Here is a 21,192-nt window from a genome sequence, read left to right on the forward strand (position 1 = left end):
AAATTCTTGGCAAATCTTAGAGTATTCTATAAAAGTCAGGGGAGAGAGAGAGGGAGGGAGAGATGAGAGGAGAGAGAGGGAGGGAGACACACACACATAGATACACACACACGCACACATGCCACTAATAAATTATCTTCTCATACAAATGTATCAACAGACATGAAAGAAGTCTCTTTTAATAGATCAAATGGTCTATTAAATATGTGTGTGTGTGTGTGTGTGCATTTTGGGGTGTGGATGTGTGTGCATGTGCATGGGTGTGCATACACATATGTATAAAGAAGTGTGTATTCTTTGATATATGATCACATCTTGGCTAAGTAGAATTATGTCATAGCTGACAACCAGAGCCAAAAAGCATTTTTTTTTACATTAGATGTTTCTTGTGTCAATGAAGAAACCAGAATGTTCATCCACTTTGCCTCTTCCACTGAGCACAGGTTAAGATTGCTTCAAAAGGGTTAAAAATTAAAGTTGAAGAAACATTTTTCAGTCCTTATCTATTTACATCCTTTTTAGGGTACATAATTATGACTCCTTCACGAAAGAATTTGGAATTTGAGTTAGGACTTGGAAGACAGATAAGATATTTACATGTAGAAAATGGAGGAGAAGGAAATCAGAGAGAGAGAAATTAGAGGTAGACTATGGATGGTTTTACTCAGTAAGCAGTGTAAGACTCTCCAAGATTCCTGAGCAGACACAGGGTGACCAGATCAAGCCTGATCATGAAGGATATTAGCAGTGTGTAGGAGGAATTAGAGAGTAGGAGACCAATCAGAAGGAGACAGCAATAGTTTAGGTAAGAAGTCACCACATGCACCTCAACTAAGGCGTTTGTAGTAAAAGGGAATAATATTGGAGTGACGCAGTGAAGTGTTAAGGAATGCAATTTGTAAACTTTTAACAAGTAATATATTTTGAGAAACAGGATGAGATAAAGATGAGGCCTCAGAGTCAGACAGACCTGAGTTCAAACCTTATCTCAGACACAGACTAGGTGTGTGACCGTAGACAAGTTACCTAACCTACCCCCTCCCACCACTATACCCTAGACTCAAACAGAAAGGTAGAGAGGTGAGGAGAGGGAAAAATTACTCAGAAAATTCAAATGAACATTATCTGGGTTGTATGGTATTTTTACTTATTTTGTTAAATATTTCCCAATTAGAATTTCATCTGATTCTGTCTCCACAGGAGTTCTGCAGGCTGCTTGTAGCCTGTGGGAGTCTGACACCCACATAAACCTAAAACTGTCAGATCAAGTGCCAATCTTCATCAGTAAAGCGAGTATATTCACTAGGGGTTCTCCATACTGATAAAATCATAGGTCTAGTCAAAGAATATATTCACGTGTGCCTATATGTACATATGTACATGTATATATAGACACATATATTTATATAAACAGTATATACCTATACAGATATATACATATAAATATACGCATTAACATATAAAATACACAAATGTGTATGTACCTAAAAAAGTATATGGATATATACATACATATACAAATATATGTATTTTTATTTTCATGTACATGTATGTGTCATGCATGTGTACCATGAGTGAGCATGTGTGTGTGTGTGTCCAAATTCAGTTCTCTAAACAAGGTAAAACTTAATCATTCCAAAATGAGAGGAAATAGTAGGTAGTAGTTGATACAAATGATTATCACCACACAAATTTCCCAAACCTGTCTGAATTCAATTTAACTGATTCAAGTTCATTAGCTTAAGTGAGTTAAAGTTTTCACCCTACTAGTTCCCTCCACCATTTTTCTAATAATTTGATTATGACTACTAGGAGCTTTAATCATATGAAAAGAATGACATAAAGTGAAAATAGATTTTGTTTTCAGTCATTTTCAGTCATCTCTGACTCTTTGCGACCCCATTTGGGGTTTTCTTGGCAGATACTGTAATGGTTTATCATTTCCTTCTCCAGCTCATTTTACAGATGAGGAAACTGAGGCAAACAAGGTGAGTGACTTTCCCAGAGTCAAAGAGTAGCAAGTGTCTGAGGTCAGATTTGAACTCAGGAAGATGAGCCTTCCTGACTCCAGGACCTGCACTCTGTAGAGTTTTAAGTCTGCAGAGTGCTTTACATGGGATATCTCATTTGACCCTTACAACAATCCTAGATGCTAGGTGCTATTATTACGTGCATTTTACAGTTGATGAAACTGAGGCAAACAGGTTAAGTGACTTGCCCGGGGTCATGTTGCTAGTAGGTCTACAGCAGGATTTAAACTTAAGCCTTCAGAATTCCAAGCACAACACTATGCTCTGGTGCACCTAGCTGTCTGGAAACTAGGAAATTAAGAAATGGAAGTAACAAATTAAGAGATTAATGATCAAGGGTAAAAATGACCATGACCTCCTTCAGCTAAGAGATGGTAATGAAGGCTTTATTAATATTTATTAGGGACTCAGATATTCAGGATACATAAAGGCCTATTAAGTGATGAGTAATTTATTCGATTATATACATCATAGAGTGGGATGGGTTAATTATCTGCCAAGATAATCAATATTTTAATGCATCCTTTTTAATAAATTCACAGTAAGATAAAAGTACCAGTGTATTTTCATTAGTTTGGGCTTATGACACCATTGTGCTGTGGCATGTCTTTTCAACTAGGATACCACAGAAATTCATTGTCTTCTCCATGCAGAAAATATTCAAAAATCATGATGGTAAGGCAGAAAACAAAAAAGTTCTAGAATAAGGAAAAGCTCTAGAATAAGGAATCTGAAAAGTTTTCTTATTATATGGGGAAAGATTCAAAACTTAATCAAGAAATGCTTTGGTTAACGGAAAATTAGCAATTATAAACCAAGTTCAAGGAGGTTCTTGGAGATTTTCTAAAATCTGCACTTTGGCTGCATTCCTAATAGTCCTATACAAATACAGTTAGGTCTTAATTCGTACAAATAATGGATCCTGTGAATTAGGCACATGTACTGGAGTTTACACTATTCAGAGTTGGGATTATGTAAAATTTGGTCATTGGTTCCAGCCCAACGAAACATGCAGTTCAAAGCTTAATAATGTAATTATTTGTAGGAGTCATTATCGGCATTAATCTGGAGCTAGCACCTCTATCTCTGTCTGTCTCTCTGTGTCTCTTTGAATCTCTATATTTTGTCTCTCTTTTTGTCTATCTCTGTCTCTCTCTGTCCTGCCAAATAAAAAAAATCGTTTTATAAAGAAATAAACAATTAACCCTTTTGACTTATTTTTAATGTAAACAGATATAATCAATAAACCCAAAGCCAGTAAAAGCATTGCTATTGTACGTAAAAGAAACTAAAATGTATCTGAGAAAATCTCATGTCTAATACCATCTCTTACTAGTTATCTGCAATGAGGTCTCGGAAAAGCAACTTAATTTGTGATCCTCAGTTTCCTCATCTGTAAAACGGAGATAAAAATGTCTGTCCTGCCTCCCTCAAAGGGTTATTGTGAGAAATAATGTAGGTATGGTACAAAAAAAGAGCTCTGGAAGCCATGAAGTATATATACATACATGCATACATGCATGCACACATACATATATATACATATATACATATACATATATCAAGAGAATCCTTGTCATGGTTGTCAGAAGAAGCTAGGTGACACATTAGATCACACATTGGGTCTGGAATCAGAAAGACTTGAGTTCCTATCCAGATTCAGCCACTTACTAGCTGTCTAACTTTGGGAAAGTCACTTCACCACTGTTTGCCTCAGTTTCCTGAACTGTAAAATGGGGGTAATGGTAACACCTACTTCACAGAGTAACTGTGAGGATCAAATGAGATATTTGTAAAATGCTTAACACGGTGCCTAGCACATAGTAGGTGCTATATTAATGTTAGCTATTTATTAGTAGTACTGATTTTAGTGTCATTAATACCATAGTAACATTAATGTCCTGAAGGAATCATGGTAGACTATTCTTATTATCTCAAAGGAAAAAAAGAAAACAAAGTTACCAAATCTTGGGCCATCTTGAGAAATCGTGTAGATGATTTCAGAGTCACTGGCACCAAGCACTTCAGCCCGTAAGATCCTGTTGGTGATTGGCAGCATTCCTCCTTCTGGGACCCACACCAGGGAGTTGGCCAGTAGCCGAAGGTCTCCTTCAATCTATGAAAAAGAAAAAGGAGTGTTAAGTCTAGAGGGAACTAAGAAGTCACCCTTGGGGCCATATGTCAAGAAGATGCCAACACTATCTTGTCAAAGACATTCGTCAAGAATGAGAAGACCCACAAACTCGAAGTCACAGGCAACCTCTCCTTTTAATTTTGCAGAACAAAAAAATTCATGTTTTATAAGTCAACTGAATTCAACTAAGTAAGTATTTTTATTATAGTTTCTTCAGCTGTACACAGTGAGAGTCTTATTAGGTCTCCTTAGGGCCCTCCAAGTTCTAAAATTACAATTCCATGAACCCAGTGTTTGATTCTAAGAGAGAAAATTAGACAAGGTACCAAGCTGGATGCTGAGATAAAAAACTGAAACATGAAAAGCTTATAATCTACTGAAGGTAAAAATTTGAGAAAAGTATGATTTAACATAGACTATTTTACATTTTTCAGCCATGGAGTTAGTGAAATTATTAGTACTCTGGCTTTCAACTTGTTTTTATATATTTAAAAAGCCCCACTAAATCTAATTTTAAAGGAGGTTTTTATTTCAGGAAGGACTTTTATCTATATTATTATCACTACTTTCGGGTACACTGATAGTTAAAATAAAGCCCAGAGCATTCACAAGGGGATGCCCATATAAAAAGAGACCAGACACTACTTTATAATCACTCCATATTTGTTCTTTGGCCCTTTCCCAGAAGTCCATTATGACTGTTGGCATTACCCAAATCAGGCAAGGGGTGGAATTCTAGTACGGGAGAGCTGGGAAGAGAACCAGGGAGAAGAGATATCTACGCTTGTTTCACACTGATTAATATAGTGAGAAAAAATCCAGAGGAATTTCATATTTTCCAAATAACTATACCATCTTATATATGAAAGCATTAAAAGACATGTCAGCATATTGATAAAGTATCCACTACAATGGTGTAAAAGGGGCTGTGAATTCCTGGATCTTCCAAAATACAGTATCCTTGGTCGTAACTTCCTGATTTAGCATCATCCATTCTAATACTTGCAGCAGCCTAAGCTATACTGATTATAAGATGTTCACCCACAGATGCACTATTGGTCAGTGTGTGTGTGTGTGTGTGTGTGTGTGTGTGTGTGTGTACATATATAGCTAAATCTATATATATCTATATCTATCTATCTATCTATCTATCTATATATATATACATTCTCTCTCTCTCTCTCCATTATCCCTCTTTCCCCCTCCCTCCTTCTCTCTCCATAATTCGCTCTCCAATCTTCTCCCTCTGTCTCTCTGTCTCTGCTGTTCTGTCTCTCTCATGCATGTGCATACAGACACACACATACACATGTATGAGTGTATGTATATATACATATGTATATATAAAACCATATATATATATATACACACATATATATGTATGTACATATAAAATTCAGCCAAATCCCTGAATTTACATAACATATGTTTAGGTACACATACAGAGTATAGCTGCTTGGTTTTTTTTAAAGGATGAGGAAGACTTGGACATGCTTAAAGATAAGGGAGAAGGAAACTCGATGTAGGGATAGGTTGATGATTTGAGAGAGGAGGGGATAACTGAGGATGCTATCTGATGGAGAAGACAGGAAAAGATGGCATCCAGTGTACTTGTAGAGGGGCTGGCCTTGCCATGGAGAGGTGCAACCATTTTGTCAGAGTGAGGAAAAGGATATAGTGAAGAAAATGTGGAGGGATTTGAAGATGAAGAAAACGGAAGAAGATGAAATTCACATCTAATGGCCTCTTTTTCTCAATAAAAAGGCAGAACTGATTCACTTTTTCCCCAAATGATAATTCCAACACTTTGATGCAACAAAAAGTTCAGCTAGAAATATTATTGAACAAGTAGAGTTTTTTACTTTTTCTGGGATCTCTTTATACCATATGCTTGGCAGTGGTAGTGTTGGGTAGCTACCAATCAGTGAATTGGGGAGATAATTCCAAATTGCTTTCTGCAACACTGGACCCAATTCTAGCTCACCAACAATATGTTAGTATGCCTGTCTTCCCATATTCCTTACACAAATTGCTATTTTCATTTTCTCATCATCTCCTATGTAATGTGCATGAGGCAGAACCTCACAATTACTTTGATTCGTATTCTCTTATTAGGACTAATTTTGGTCATTTTTAATATGACTCCTGATAGTTTGGATTTTGCCCTTTATGAATTTCCTGTTTATAAGGGGTGGAATCAAGATGGTGAGACATTTTTTTCCAGCCTAAGAAAACTTTAGTGGTGCACATGAGAAGTTTGTGACACTGAGGTGGAAGACTTGGCTACTTTGATTCCAAAGGACTCATGACTGAAAAAATGCTATCCACCTCAAGAGACAGAACAGAGGCACTCTGATTGCAAACTGAAGTATTATTTTCTCACCGTTTTTGATTTTTTTGGAAACATGGCTAATATGGATATATGCTTTGCATGATTTCACATGTATAATTGATATCATATTGCAAGTGGAGAAGTAAGGAAGTGGGGAAAAGAATTTGGAACTCAAAATTTAAAAAGAAAAGAATGCTAAAAACAAGTTTTAAAATTTTCTTTTTTAAAAAAGTATTGTCTATTTATACCCTTTGACCCAACCATACAACTACTATGAAGATCAAAGAATCAATAAAATACCGTTATCTAATGGGAGGATAGGTCTTAGGCTTATAGATCTGAATCAATTCCCCATGTATCTTAGGTATCAGAGTTTTCTTAGAGAAACTTGTTAACAAAGCTCCTCTCCCCAAGTTAACTATTTCCCTTCCAGTCTTATTTTGGGCGGGGAGAGGCAATTGAGAGTTAATTGACTTGCCCAAGGTCACACAGATAGTAAGTGTCTGAGGACCGATTTGAACTCAGGTCCTTCTGACTCCATGGCCAGTGCTCTATCCACTGTACTACTTAGCTGCCCCCTTTCCTTCTAATTCTAATGGAATTGATTTTATTTTGCAGAAGCTTTTCAATTTTACTTAATCAAAATTGCCCATTAATTCTTCTGTGACTTTCCCTATGATTATTTGATCAAGAATTCTTTCCCTACCAATATCTATAGTTGTGAATAAGATCTCCTTCCATGTTCTAATTTATTTTTTTCTTAATGACATGACCTTTTATACCTAAGTTACCAATCTCATTTTGGATCTTACTAAGGTATGAGATCTCGGTCTTGATCTAATTTCTGCTAGACTAGTCCCAGGTTTTGATAAGCATAATATCTAATCTTTGTCCAAGTCATGTATCAAAATAAGAAAGTCAGTGAAGCATTTTTTAAAAATTCAAAGTAGAGGAAAAAATGAGGTTTGTAGGGTTGTGGCAAAGCTGGAAAGCTTTAAAACTAACAAGATGAATTCATTATTTGCTTTATGAAAAAAGGAAGTCTGTTAGTAATAGAAGTGCATGGTTTCATGTACAATCCTTTTTTTTTTTTTTTAGTTCTTTCCATGTGAAAATATTCGTGCTAGTTAAGATTTGTCGATTACAGAATAATAAAATGTAACAACATAATTTCATAAAAGGTCAGGGTTGCACCTTAGCAAACCAATCTTAAATGAGTTTAGATTTACCACTGTTTAAATTATTATCAAATGTCCTTAACATGACATTTTTTTAAATGGTGACTGCTATCAGACTAGACTAAAGAAGACACTTATTCAGTATCTACTGTGTGCCAAACACCTACTGTGTGTTGAACATCATGTAGATAAAAATACAAGCAGAAAGACAGTCCTGACCCCCAAGCAGCTTACATTCTAACAGGTAAAGCCCACCCATCAAAGGGATGCTTAAATCAGGGTAGTGTTGAGGGGATGGAGCAAGGAGGGAGAACAAAAGTAGCCTAGACAGTCAGAAGGTGAACTAGAATATTAGTGAACATGGCAATGTGGGGACTTCCCTGAATGGAGGTGCTGAAGAGGAATCAATTGATCAGAGAAGGAGGTTTCAGGGGTGAAAGCGTCTTCATCTTGAGAACGTAGCTTTTTAACAGAATCCTAGATCTACAGCTAGAAGAGACCTTAGAGGCCAATGAGTCCAATTCCCTCATTTTATAGACAAGGAAACTGAGGCAAGTTGTGGTCTGAAAGCCACCGGAATGGGGGAGTCATAGGACACTGTATTGTTATGCCCTTTTAAAAAAATTTTATTTCACTGAATTTAAACAAAACAAGCATTTTGATAACATAGTAAAATAAGATAAAAAATGTACATGAAACTGCACATCCACTATGTACAACTTGCTATTCATTTTAAATATATAATAAAGTTATGATGTAACTATTTTTTCCTTTTTTCTCCCTTCCACCTCCACCATAAAGGTGGTTCCAGTTACACACAAACATATATATGTGTGCATGTGTGTGTGTGAGTGTTGTTGTGGTTCTTGTCTGCTGTTTGTCCTTTGTTTTCAAAGAGGACCATGGCATCAGGGAGGTCACGCCATGACTTGCAAGTGAATTGGATTTAAGTGAGGCAGGGCTGTACAAAGTCACCAGCCTCACTTTCACCTCTGGAGCCGTCTGGGTCCAATGGAGAGATACAGGTCAGGAAGACTGGAGCTAGCCCAGGATGCAATGGGAGACCTTAACCTTCTTAAGCTAAGGTCTTTCCCAGGTCTCATTTTAACTCAAGAAATGCCTATTCAGTGATTAAGGCATCATAAAAAATGAAGCACAGAAGAGCTTCTTTAAAAATAAAAATAATAAAGAGATCTAGGAAAGGAAAACTCTCAGAGTTTCTGGCCAAAACAAAAACACCCAAACAACTTAGACTGATTAAATCATTTTGACAATTATAAATAATTATAAAGGACAGATGAAGACAGATTCTGTGTGTATTCAGAGAAAGAACTAATAAATAGAAGTATGCTATGAGGATACAGGAGGCAGATGTTGCGGGAGGGCATTCCTGCTAGGTTGGCCAAGCTTAGCACTAGCAAGCCAACAGATGAAGCATGGAGTATTTTGTGCCATTAAAATACTGTTACATAAAAAGCCTGCTCATACTTTGACTTATCAGTACCAACCATCAGATCACGGCAAAATAGCATCCCCTAGGAAAACCAGTGGGAGTGGTATAATTTAACAGAATCAAGGAAACCAGCTGCACAAAGCCAGGACCAAATAGCCAGGAAATACTCGCAGCAACCCAGGAATTTTCCATCCAGTCGATGACATGGAACTTATTGGTTTTTCAACATCAAAGCTATCCAAGAGTAGCAAATAATCAACTCAAAATAAAACCAAGAGAGGGGTCAGTAAAGATTATCAGATTATTGCCAGAGAAAAACACGGGAAGGAGGCAAGATTTCTAGAATAACATTCATTTACTAAAACAAAGGATTTGACTTGAGAGTAGAGCTGGCCCTTACCAAAAAAGAACTAGCTTCTCTCTGGACACATCCTAATCCTTGACAGATACTAAATAATTTTAGAGAAATATCTCCAGAATTGTTTTTACTTAGTAATCCATCCAATTAATCAAACCTATTCAGCAAAGCACTCTTTATTACTCCTTAATCTTGAGGATTTATTTTGTTTCCACTGCCCCATACCTCAGTTGTATATGATTGGTAGCCAATTGGAAGCCTATTTTTCAGAAATGTTCCAACAAAAGTCTTCAGGGTGATATTCACAATGTTTGCATCCAGAACAAGATTAAAAACAACATTTTTGTGAATGTGGATTTGGAGTTTGGAAGGGAAGAGGGCTAGGGCTGACAGATACATGGAATAACCTTCCCTTTGGTTCCAAGATGGGTATCATACTGGTAACCAGTTCCCTGCTCGAAAGTCTCTGTTCTGATGAGGATGGTTACAAGGTACAAGTTCCATGTTCATCCAATCCCTGTCCTTTCCTGCTTACAATGACAGCTGAAAATATCTACTGAGTGTCATCAGCAATGGTTTGGACAGTCACTCAAAGGAAATTAGGCTGAAAGCCCTCTACCATCATACCAAAGTCTCCAGCCATACACTGTCCATCGAACAACCCTAAGCAAACAGAATTGCTTACTGTAGATAGACCTGTGTCCCATATTCACAGATGGCTACTCAAAACAAAACCCAAGAATGACTAACCCTCCAAGGTTGGCTACATGTCTACTTGAAATCAACAACTGCAGGAGATTGTCTTCTTTGCTCACTGGACCTTCTCATCTATAATAACTTCAGCAACTTGTAGCATAGGACCCACAGAAAACTATTCAAAGAGGAGGTCAAAGGCCACAGGACGTACTGAACAAACCACTTAATCCCTTGGCACTCCTCCTCTCTCCTTTTTTTGGTGAACGAGACAAATGAAGAAAAAGTATAGAAGAAAACTAAATAAATTTCAAGTATTATCATTACTATATTAGTATCATATAATTTTATTATATTGTTACTATATAATACCATTACATTATTATCATCATCAGAATAGGATTAGTATTAATTAGTTAGTATTAATATCCAATACGCATTGGTAAACCTAAATGCTGGGATCAATTATCTAAATGTCTATAAGGGAAGGAAATATGGTATCACATTGAGAGAAATAAACAACGACCCAAAGATAAGTCAGATCACCCCAAAGAGAAAGGTAAGGCTACTAAGGTCAGTGGGCCCTGTGTTCAAGAAGACAACTGAAGACCAGAAAAGGTTCAAAACTAGCAGCTCAAGGTGACGTTAGCCATAGAAGCAAACCCTACTGCATGAACACATCTGCAAGAAACAAGAGGTCCAAGCAAGGGAGTGCTTGAGCCAATTTGTACGAAGGTATGAAAGCCAATTATTAAATGTTCAGTTTGATCAGATTGTTAAGTTTATACCTCGGAAATCAGCAAATGCTAGAAAATCAGAGTATGATTTATGGTTTTGTTGATTGACTAGACTTGAGAAAATGATGGAGCAAACGTTTATAATGTAGTCATACACTCATTTTCAGAGAGCTGGTTGTTAAACATTTACAGTACACTCCTGGGTCGAAGAAGTGGAAATGCTCCAGGCAACCTGTCTGTACTTCCAACTCTGCTCCCCTTCTGAGTATAGATCCATTGGGAACTCAAGTAAACAAATGACTTTCCTCTGGGGACTCTAAAAGAATTCATCTATTAGGCAAAGGAAAGCTTTGCATCATCTTCCACCTGGATAAAAAGGGTGGGCAGTGCTTTTCGATGCTTGTTCAGACAAGAGAACAGCCAGATTTCCTTCTCCCTAAGAATACAGGCAATCCTTACATCCAAGGCAGTGAATGAAAGATACTCAGCCTGAATGAGAAGACTTAAGAGGGATAGCATAGCTGTCATCAAGGATCTAAAACACTGCCAAAAGATAAAGAGATTGATACTAATAGCTGGCATTTATACAGTGCTCTAAGGTTTGCAGAGCATTTTGCATGCTATGCTCACAAATAACAATACTGTGCCTACTTTACAGATGAGGAAACTGAGGCAGTTTCAGTGCCTTGCCCAGGGTCACACAGCTAGTGTCAGAGGTCACCTTTGAATTCAGATCTATCCACTATGTCACCCGCTGCCCCAGAAAGCAGGAGGAGGAAAGTTATAAAGAAGACAATTTAGATTTAATTAAAGGAAGGTTTTTTACCCCTTTATAATTAGAACTATCCAAAGAGTTGTCTCCAGAGACAGTGGGTTGTTCCTCCCTAAGCCAAATAACAACTTGTGAGGGATCCTAACAGGAGGGGTCTGTTCTGTGGGATTCCTCCAGGCAGGCCCTGGTAAGCTAACTAATTGTGACAGCCACAGTTAAGCTCTGATCCATATCACCACGTCTCTGTCTCATCTTTGTCACTGAGCTCAAGGATCTGCCTGGGTGAGTCCGGGCTGGGGAATTATGACACTCAGTGGAGGGAGGGTTCCTGTGCCCTTTTGCTGTAGGCAGGACCCCCAGGAAATAATCCAGATGTGAAGGAGCAACAACAGTTCTGCTTTGCTTCCTCAGGAGGGTTGGAAAGGCTAGACTGCAGTCTTTCAACTGTAGAAGTTCAATGGAAAAAGAACTCTTTGGCCCAAAATTCTTTGATTATTTACTCTAGAAATTAACCCAAATTGTGAATCCTCTAAAGGGGTCTGAGTATGAGTACTTCCCTATTTTCTCAGATACTACTAGCTGGGTGACCCTGGGCAAGTCATTTAACCACTCCCTGGCTCAGTTCCCTCATCTGTAAAATGGGGATAGTTTTAGTACTTACCTCCCAGGCTCACCGTATGGATAAAATAATACTTCTGGGTTCCTTTGGACTTAATGAATACTGACCACTGGGGTAGGAAGACACCAAGAGGGGTGTCAGCCAGGTGAGAAATACCACTCTACTTCTAAAAGGGTGAATAGTTCATTGGCCATTGACCAATGGAACTCAGCACTACAGGAAGAAGGATCTTCTAGGGATAATTCCAAACTTACTTCTCAGGAGCTATAGTTCCTTCATTTTCCACCTGCACTACTCATCCATAGCCCTTCCCTTATAGATGAAAATACCATTTTTTTTCCTGGGACAGCCAACTCAGCTGAAATCCCAGAACTACCCTTAAACATGGAGACATACCACATCCAATTATTCAGGAGTGCACTGTAACAAGCTCTATGTGCAGAGATTAGAACACTGGGTAAGAAAGCTCTGCAGGCTGGGGTTATGCTAAAATATTTCCTAACAACCTCTGGATGGGAACCAAGAGAAGAAATTTCCTTCTCTGGGTCTAGACAGTCTCCTTCAGAAATCAATCTCTGCAATTCTTCTCCCAGGGCTATTGCAAGAAGGTGATAATAAGAATGAAGGAGAGGCTGGGAATCTGCCAACTCTATCTCCTCGTGTTATTGTCCATATGATGCTACCACTGACACTTTCAGGACTAGCCAAAGATTTTTTAAAATAATGAGAAACAAGAGATTAAGAAACTAATAAACCACCCTAAGTTCAACTTTCTAGCTTCATTATCCTCTCTAGCAAGATATAAATGATCTTTTGGGGGGATAATGATTAGGGACTTCTAAAATGTCTTCAGCATCTCAACATGTCTTCCTGCTTACCAGGGATGAGTTAATAGGTATTTACTGAGGAGTAAAAAGTGCCAACTTAATGAATTTTTTTTCCTATCTCAAAATTTGAAAAAGAATCAATTTTTATAATTATTTTTACATATAAACAGGAGGAAATATTAAATAACTAAAAAAATAAATCCTTGTTTTCTATCTTGAGGGAATGGGAAAGAGACCTCTCTGCAGCATCTAGGTCAGGAAATCTTTAACTAACCCCAAGCAAGAGGTAATCCTTTAGTTTCCATCCAGTTTCATCAAATAGAAACCAGAAATATCCTCTTCAGGATGGAACTTGGTTTCCCAGCTCCTAACTTATGCCTGACTTAGCTTTTCTAATGATGTTTCTCTGGATCCCAAAATGAGTTCCCTTCCCCTGTTCCTGCCTGGATAACTGAATGATCTTTTATTCCTGATATACCCATAAGTTATGAACTTCACATTTTATATCCCATTTCAAATGGGCAGATAAAATCAAGAGCGTGCCTTCTTCTTTTCTAACCAGGATTGAAGATGAAGGAACTGGGAGAAAGTGAAGCAATTTGGCCCCAATATTTTTGATAGCCACCACCAAAAAGTTGCTTTTTTTTGAAACCAGAGTAGAAGCAATTTTCTAAAGCTACAATACTTATATAGCCACACGTAATAAAACCAAAAATGAAAAACAGCTTCATTGCAAAGCTAAAACAATCGGGAAAGGCATATCCCCTCTTAGCCTACTTCTTTCATATAAATGGAAAATCTAATAAAGCCCAGATCAGTAAATTACAAAGTGTGTAAGGCAAAAGCATCCTGTTGTGATGTCAATAATATCTCTCATACAAGATGCCTGCCCTGTCTTCCCCCTCTTGTCTATATGCTGCATTGACATGTGGTGTACATGTTGTTTCTCTTGCGAGAAATCGAAACTCCTTGAGGGCAAAGACTATTTCATTATTAGGTTCCTATTCCCAGGTCTTCACAAGATGCCTGGTTGCGTATTGACTTTTAACAAATCCTTGTGGATGGAAATATGTTTTGCATGACCGCGCATATATAACCTATATCCAATTGTCTTCTCAATAAGGGGAGTTAGGGAGGGAAAGAGAATTTGGGACTCAAAATTTGAAAACAAAAACAAATTTTTATAATTATTTTTACAATAAAGAGGAGAAAATATTAAACAATTAAGAAAACAAATCCTTGTTGCACTGAAATTAATTTGACAACTCCATAGCTGATAAAAACAAAGTCAAGAAATGGTTTTTAGAAAAAAATTCATGTGGAGTAGAAAAGGGGAATAGTGAGGAAGGAAAGAAGAAGGAAAGGAAGGATGTTAAGTATTTTGAGGATAAACTACCAATAACCATGGGGTAGGGGGGAGTTTCAGAAGCTTTAATAATCAGAGAAATGTAAATTAATAGAACCCAGAGACTGAGGGGTTATGAACAAGGAAAGATAACGGCCCCTCAGGTGATGAAGGGAAATGTTTGTATATTTGCTTGTATTATACCTTTGAAGCAAATATCCCTCTTTAGAAGTTAATCTGACTGTTACATGGTAGTTAAATAGTGTTTAAATGGAACTGAAGTGTTGGGCGTCTAAACTAGAACATGGTCAGTGCAGCTTGGCCAATGGCAGATCCAAAAGTCCTTCCCAAGCCTCTAAGGGCACTAGGAAGATATCCCTGGGGTAAGGGGCAAGGGGAACTATGGAAATGGAACACCTGGCTTTCCAGCAACAGGTGCCAGTGTGGTGACTTCCATACTGCCATCAAGCTAAACAAAATTCCAGAAGATGGGAAAATTGATGATCAGGGAGCCTGTGGGAAGGGAGACACAGACAGACACTGCTATGAACTGGTTCATACATACTGGAAAGTAAATTGGAATGATGCAAATAAAACTACTCACCTGTTTATACTCTCTCACTGACTGAACCTATAATCCAAGGAGTTTATTACCAGCTACAGCATACCCATACATAAAACCTTTCAAAGAAAAAATGTGGAACCAGACAAAAAAGAAAAAACTGAAAAAATAATATGTGCCCCTCTGCCAAAGGAGAAATGGTTGAGCCAATTATCGAAGGGGTGGGGTGAACTGGCCCTGGGATTTCATCAGGGTAGGGAGCACCTGGAGAAGTGGCCTCCAGTCCCATTAAACCATTCAATAACTGGATTCCTTTTCACGGGGGGACATTTACCTTAAAGGCATAACAAGAACAAATGTACAAACACATCCCCCCAAAACCCAGAGGTGTCTGGTTTGTTTTCATTCACAGTTCTCTAATTATTAGTGCTTTAGAATCTTTTTTGAACCTACCCCCTGTACTAATGAAGAGCAGTAACTTTTCCACAATATAGAATTTCAGTGCTGTCTGGAGCTCTGAGCAGTTTAGTGATGTGAATCAAGCTATGTGGGCGGTAGGTGTCCAAGACACCTCAATCCAAGTCTTCCTGACTCCAAGGCTATTGATTGATTCTAATCAATCAAGGAATCAAAACATATTAGCTAAATGTCTGCTGGTCTTGGAAGAGAAGAGGTGAGCTGACGGATGCTGAAGGCGACAGTGAACTTGTTGTAGAGTCATTTTTCAGTCTTGTCCAATTCTTCATGACTCTGTTTTGGGTTTTCTTGGTAAAGATACTGGAGCAGTTTACCATTTCCTTCTCCAGCTCATTTGACAGATGAGGAAACTGAGGCAAACAGGGTGAAGTGACTTGCCCAGAGTCACACGGCTACTAAGTGTCTGATGACAGCAATTGCCACTGGAGTGGAGCAGGGGCTATTGTATTAGCTCATTTTGGGAATTTAGTACAAGGAAAGTTTCTTGGGTAGGATGGATTTAGCTGGAAATGTCATATGCTGTTACATATGGTCTTTATGCCAGCTTGCTTTACTTAGTAATTCTTTCTAACTAGGGAGGTAATGGTATCTTTTGTTTTTCTTTTCTTTTTATTTATATTTCTTTTCTTTTATTTCATCATCAATGAAACAATTTTTTTAAAAAGACTAATGCATTGAGAGGAAACCTAAGACTCATCATGAAAAAGTAACAGGCTTTCTTTTAGATTCATAATTAAATAATTATAGATAAGTTCTATAGAATCATAGATATACAGCAGAAAGGGAAGCACAGCAATCACATACACTTTATAAAAGAGAAACTGAGGTCCAAGGACTTTAAATGGCTTGTCCAAGGTCACAATATTAAAACTGGGATTCATACCCAAGTCCCATGGGCTCTTTCCTATCAATCAACAAACATTTCTTAGATGCTTCCTACGGATTCAGTAATATGCAATGGTGATGACGATGATAGCAGAAATGGGTCGTGAAAGGTTGTCTGGTTTAGCCTTGTCCCTTCAGTCAGCACTACCCTTTAAAAATGGTGGCCAAAAAAAAGTCAGTGGGATCTGGGTGGTGCTGAGAGATGCATGGCTTCTGGGAACAGGAAAGTGACAGTCCTCATGTGCAGCATTGTACTCAGTTCTGAGTGCCATGGTTTAGGAAGAACAGGGACAAGCTGAAGAGTGTCCAGAGGACAGCAGAAAGGATGATGAACGGTCCTTGAGTCCATGTCATGAAAGGAATGGTTGAAGAAACTGGGCATATTTAGGCTGGAGAGGAGAAGACTTAAGAGGGGGCCATAGTAGTCATCTTCAAGTATGTGAAAGACTAGTGTATGGAGGAAGGATTCAATTTAGTTTAGCCCGAAAGTGTAGAATCAGGCAAAATGGGTGGAAGTTACCCAATGGCAAGGTTAGGTCTCATGCCAGGAACACATGGAGTCATCCCAAAGTGGAGTGTGCTACCTTCAGAGGTGGTGAGGTTCCCCCCACGTTGAAGTTGTTCAAGCAGCGGTTGGACAACTATCTGTCAAATGTGTTATAGCCAAGATTCCCTTGGGTAGCTCTGCTTTGGACTACCTGATCACAAAATTCTCTTACAAGCTCGGGTTCTGCGACTCTGAGGAATCCCACAGATGCTATCTTAGGCCATTCACATCATTCCATCCTTCTCTGAAGTCAATGCAACTTCTGTGGTTCCTTCTATTTGCTCTTAACACCACATGCCTGAAGACTTAAATGCAATTCGACCTTCCTAAAAATCTAGCTAAAATGATTTTGGTTCTTTCTTACAAATCACCCAGGGCTACCTATGGAAGTCTGGCACTCACCCAGTCCAACAGGGGAAGATGTCCCCCCCAAAAAAGCAGAAACTTTCAATAGAGTTGCTCATCGACCTGCTCTGTCACTATCTCCATAGCATTCAAATTGACCTTTGATGGGATATTCACGGGGATGGGATTTCTCCCTTTTCTCCTTAATGAGTGGATGGTCCCCAATGATACCAAACTCCAGTTACCTTTGCTGATACCCCTCTCACAAACTTAAATACCCTCCCTTTCCTCCTCCACCTATTCAAATCCTAACCATTGTCCTACCTCCTCATTGGAACTATTTTCTTTCCTGAATTCCCACAGCATTTGCAATCTGTACCACACATGTGAGAATTCTATTATGTTCTTGTAGTGTTCTCTGCTTTGTAGCTATGTCCTTTCTCTTGAAATAGGCAGTGATGCTATTAAGAAATGGGACCGTGCACTACACTTCTTTGCTGGGCACACAATAAGGACATAATAAAATATTTCTGCTGTTCACATTGACCAGAACATAAGAGAACACATTATCAACACCAGCATTCTAGCTTAAAGGACAAAGAGATGGATGCTTACTTTTGGCACGATCTGTACTTGGAACAGTATATTCTGAAAGAAGTACCCATCACTGGCCTGCAGGAGAATGGCATCAGAAGGACTGGCTGAGCCATCATGTGTGTAGTAGAGAAAGCCTCTGGCCAGGTCATCTAGCTGGAACTGATGAACAGGGACACTCGGATCACGCAGTGGCTGGAGGAGCCGGCCGTAATGAGGGGCATTCACCACCTCCACGACCACATCCTGGGGATTATCATCATCTCGGATGTCCAGTAGCTGGGTGGTGATGGCAGCGCTCTCCCCTGTGCTGATGCGAAGAACGTCGTTCCTCAGCAGATAAGGGGCCTGCAGAGCAAAGAGAAATGATTTACTCAGTTGATTTAAAAGGGGCTAAATGTCAAGAGAAGAACACAATGGGGTCAAGAGTCATGAAGGTAAACACCAAATATATCCCAAGCTGCCAAACCACATTCCCCAGAAAAGTCTCAAGTGAAAGAGGAGACTAAACCATATTCCAATGGCTGTGCTCATAGTATTTCCAGCAACCTCTCATCTCTACCTTGGAGACTCAGAGATTCCCCTAGATAGGTCAAATTTATGTTCTAGATATCAAGGGGTCATCCAGGATCCTGTGGTCTCCAGAAGTTGAGGAACTTTTCATTCTCAATTCCAGCATCTCCTTGGAAGTTTATGACAGACCCCAGATCCACTGAAAAGTCCCCTTCTCCTAGCCAGAATGTGTCCAAACAAGTTGGACTTCACACTTTCAAGCTTCCTCCAGATTCTATTCGAGGTGATTCCTAAGTCCCATAGGTCCAGAAAAGGTCTCCTGAGAAGAAGAAGAATAGACCTGAAAGGATTTTCTGGGTCAGTCCCATCTGAACCTACAGTATTAATAGCAGAGACAAAAGTACAAACGCAGAGCAGCTGTAGGCTTTGCGGGTCTTACATTACAATTTAGTTGCTATACAGCCGCTTTTCAGTTGTGTCTGACTCTTTGTGACCTCATTTAGGGTTTTCTTGACAAAGATACTGGAGTGACTTGCTACTTCCTTCCAGCTCATTTTATAAATGGGTAAACTGAGACAAACAGGATTAAGTGACTTGCCCAGGGTAACATGGCAAATAAGTATCTGAGGCCAGTTTGAACTCAGGTCTTCCTGACTCCAGGTCCAGTACTCTATCCACTGCACCATTTACTTGCTCCTCTTGCATCATCCTAAGTGACATACACACATTTGTGTTTTTTGGAGTGTGGGGACAGGACTGGAACTAGGACTCCATTGCTGCAAGAAATTCCCCATGAGGAAAGCTTGTCTTCAATATTAACTAGTATCTGCTCGGTAAATTACATTCTTAGAGAGCTGCCTGAGGGCACTGGAGGGATAGGCAGGATCAACCCAACCGACGTGGCCAGAGGCAGAGCTTGACCCGTTCTTCTTCCTCTGAAACCAGTTTTCTACCAACCATGCCACGGGGTCTCTCACATGTCTGTCTACAAGGTAGGAGGAAGACAGCACAAAAACTGGGGCAACTGGAGCAGCCTTCATGGAGAAGGAGGTGCTCAAGGGCATGTGAAAGACCTGTGTTTATCTATTTCTACATGCCTGAAGTATTGATAAGTAGCACTGACAATCTGAACAATAACTGTGGACAATAGCATTAATACACTTCCAGAAAATTCTATGAGTGCAAGTCCTATCAGAATGAAACAATAACCGTGTTAAGTAGGGTTCTGGGCCAATGGTATTAGGAGTTCTAGCAAATGATGGAAGAAATGGCAAGTTTGGAATAGTGGCCTTTGGGAGTAAGGAGATCCCATTTGGTCATTCAACATCATTTACTCCAAGAATTCTGAATTGAAACCAATAAAATCATGAGTATTAATGGAAGAGAAAAATCCCAGCATTTAAAGTCCATATTTCCAAGCATCTTCTTCCCCAGCCCAGGACCATGCTTGGAGAGGACACGTCCACTAAAGCTTCAGTAATGGATCGTCACTCCACCACCATACTCAATAATTTTTCAATGGCTCCCTATTACTTCCAGGAGCAAATACAAAATGTTCCTGTTGGCATTCAAAGCCCTTCATAACCTGACTCCCTCCTATTTTTCCAGTCTTCTTACACCTCCCTCCTCAATATGTACTCTTTGATCCAGTACCACTGACCATTTGGCTGTTCCATGTACAAGACACTCCATCTCTAGCCTCCAGGAATTTTCTCTGGTTGTTCCTCATCCATAGAACACTCTCCCTCCCTTGCTTCAACTGCTGACCTTCCCTGGCTTCCTTTAAGGCCCAAGAAAAATCCCACCTTCTACAAGAAGTCTTCTCTAATCTCTTTTAATTCTAGCACTTTTCTCTTTTATTATTTTCCATTTATCCTGTATCCAATTTGCTTCGTATATAGTTATTTGTAAGTTGTCTCCCCCATTAACCTGTAAGTTTCTTGAAGGCAGGGACTATCTTTGCATCTTCTTGTATCCCCAGTATTTGGTACAGTTCTTGACACATAGTAGGTGCTTAACATTTGTTGACTCATTGATTGAAAGAGCCTTTTGGGGACAATAGCAAAAACTGACTTGCGATATTTTACCCTTTAAAAAAATATGATTTTTAGGCTTAATGACTGAAGTCATCCCAAAATTCATGGGTTTAGATTATTAGTACTCAAGGGCAGTGCTAATGTCCTCTTTGTAACGTACCTCCCACAATATCTATTACAGGGTTCTCTCCACAGCAGTGGATACTTACGAAACGTTAACTGTGGTGAGCAAGACTAAGAACGTGAGAAAGGAAGAAATGGGATGAGGCTTACTGAATTATGATGAGTGCTTTAATGCAAGTAATTATCTCCTAAAAGGAAAACCTCACTCCTCAGCTCCCTAGGGTAAAAGTTGTACTAGACAGCTCAGCTTTCCACACAGCTGAGGATTTGATCCCTTAAACTTTACAAATACTTCAAGGATCCATATTTCGGTGAGAATCACAGAACCCACTAATTGGAAGGGAATTATAATGGGAGGGGTCATTGAACCCATCCCATACCTGACCACAACTACCTCTGCCACTTCATTGTCATGGGGCCACTGATGTAGATTATAATTCTTCTATAACTTAGCCGATGGTCCTAGAGAGTTGCGGGTGACCTAAAACACTTATCACTTCTTGGCCAACCTGATAATGTGTATCTTAACAACAAACCTGCAAGTCTATCACAATGCCCTTTGAACTACATGGAAAAAAAATAAAAATAACCATTCAGAATGGGAATCTTTTTAAAATGTATGATCTATCTCC

At 39.0% G+C, this 21,192-nt stretch overlaps 1 protein-coding gene across 3 annotated transcripts in view; it reads right to left on the reverse strand.

The window, feature by feature from the left end:
* FRAS1 (Fraser extracellular matrix complex subunit 1) overlaps window positions 1-21,192 on the reverse strand; it is a 469,972-nt gene that overhangs the window by 147,751 nt on the left and 301,029 nt on the right. For all 3 annotated transcript variants that reach the window (XM_072623600.1, XM_072623599.1, XM_072623598.1), the window contains 2 exons: window positions 17,910-18,236; window positions 3,993-4,146 (listed from right to left, as the gene is read on the reverse strand). In XM_072623600.1, the coding sequence (XP_072479701.1) occupies window positions 3,993-4,146; window positions 17,910-18,236 (481 nt within the window). The remainder of the gene's footprint in view (window positions 1-3,992; window positions 4,147-17,909; window positions 18,237-21,192) is intronic.

The sequence above is a fragment of the Notamacropus eugenii genome, chromosome 7 (assembly GCF_028372415.1).
Source record: "Notamacropus eugenii isolate mMacEug1 chromosome 7, mMacEug1.pri_v2, whole genome shotgun sequence".
NCBI classification, from domain to species: Eukaryota; Metazoa; Chordata; class Mammalia; order Diprotodontia; family Macropodidae; genus Notamacropus; species Notamacropus eugenii.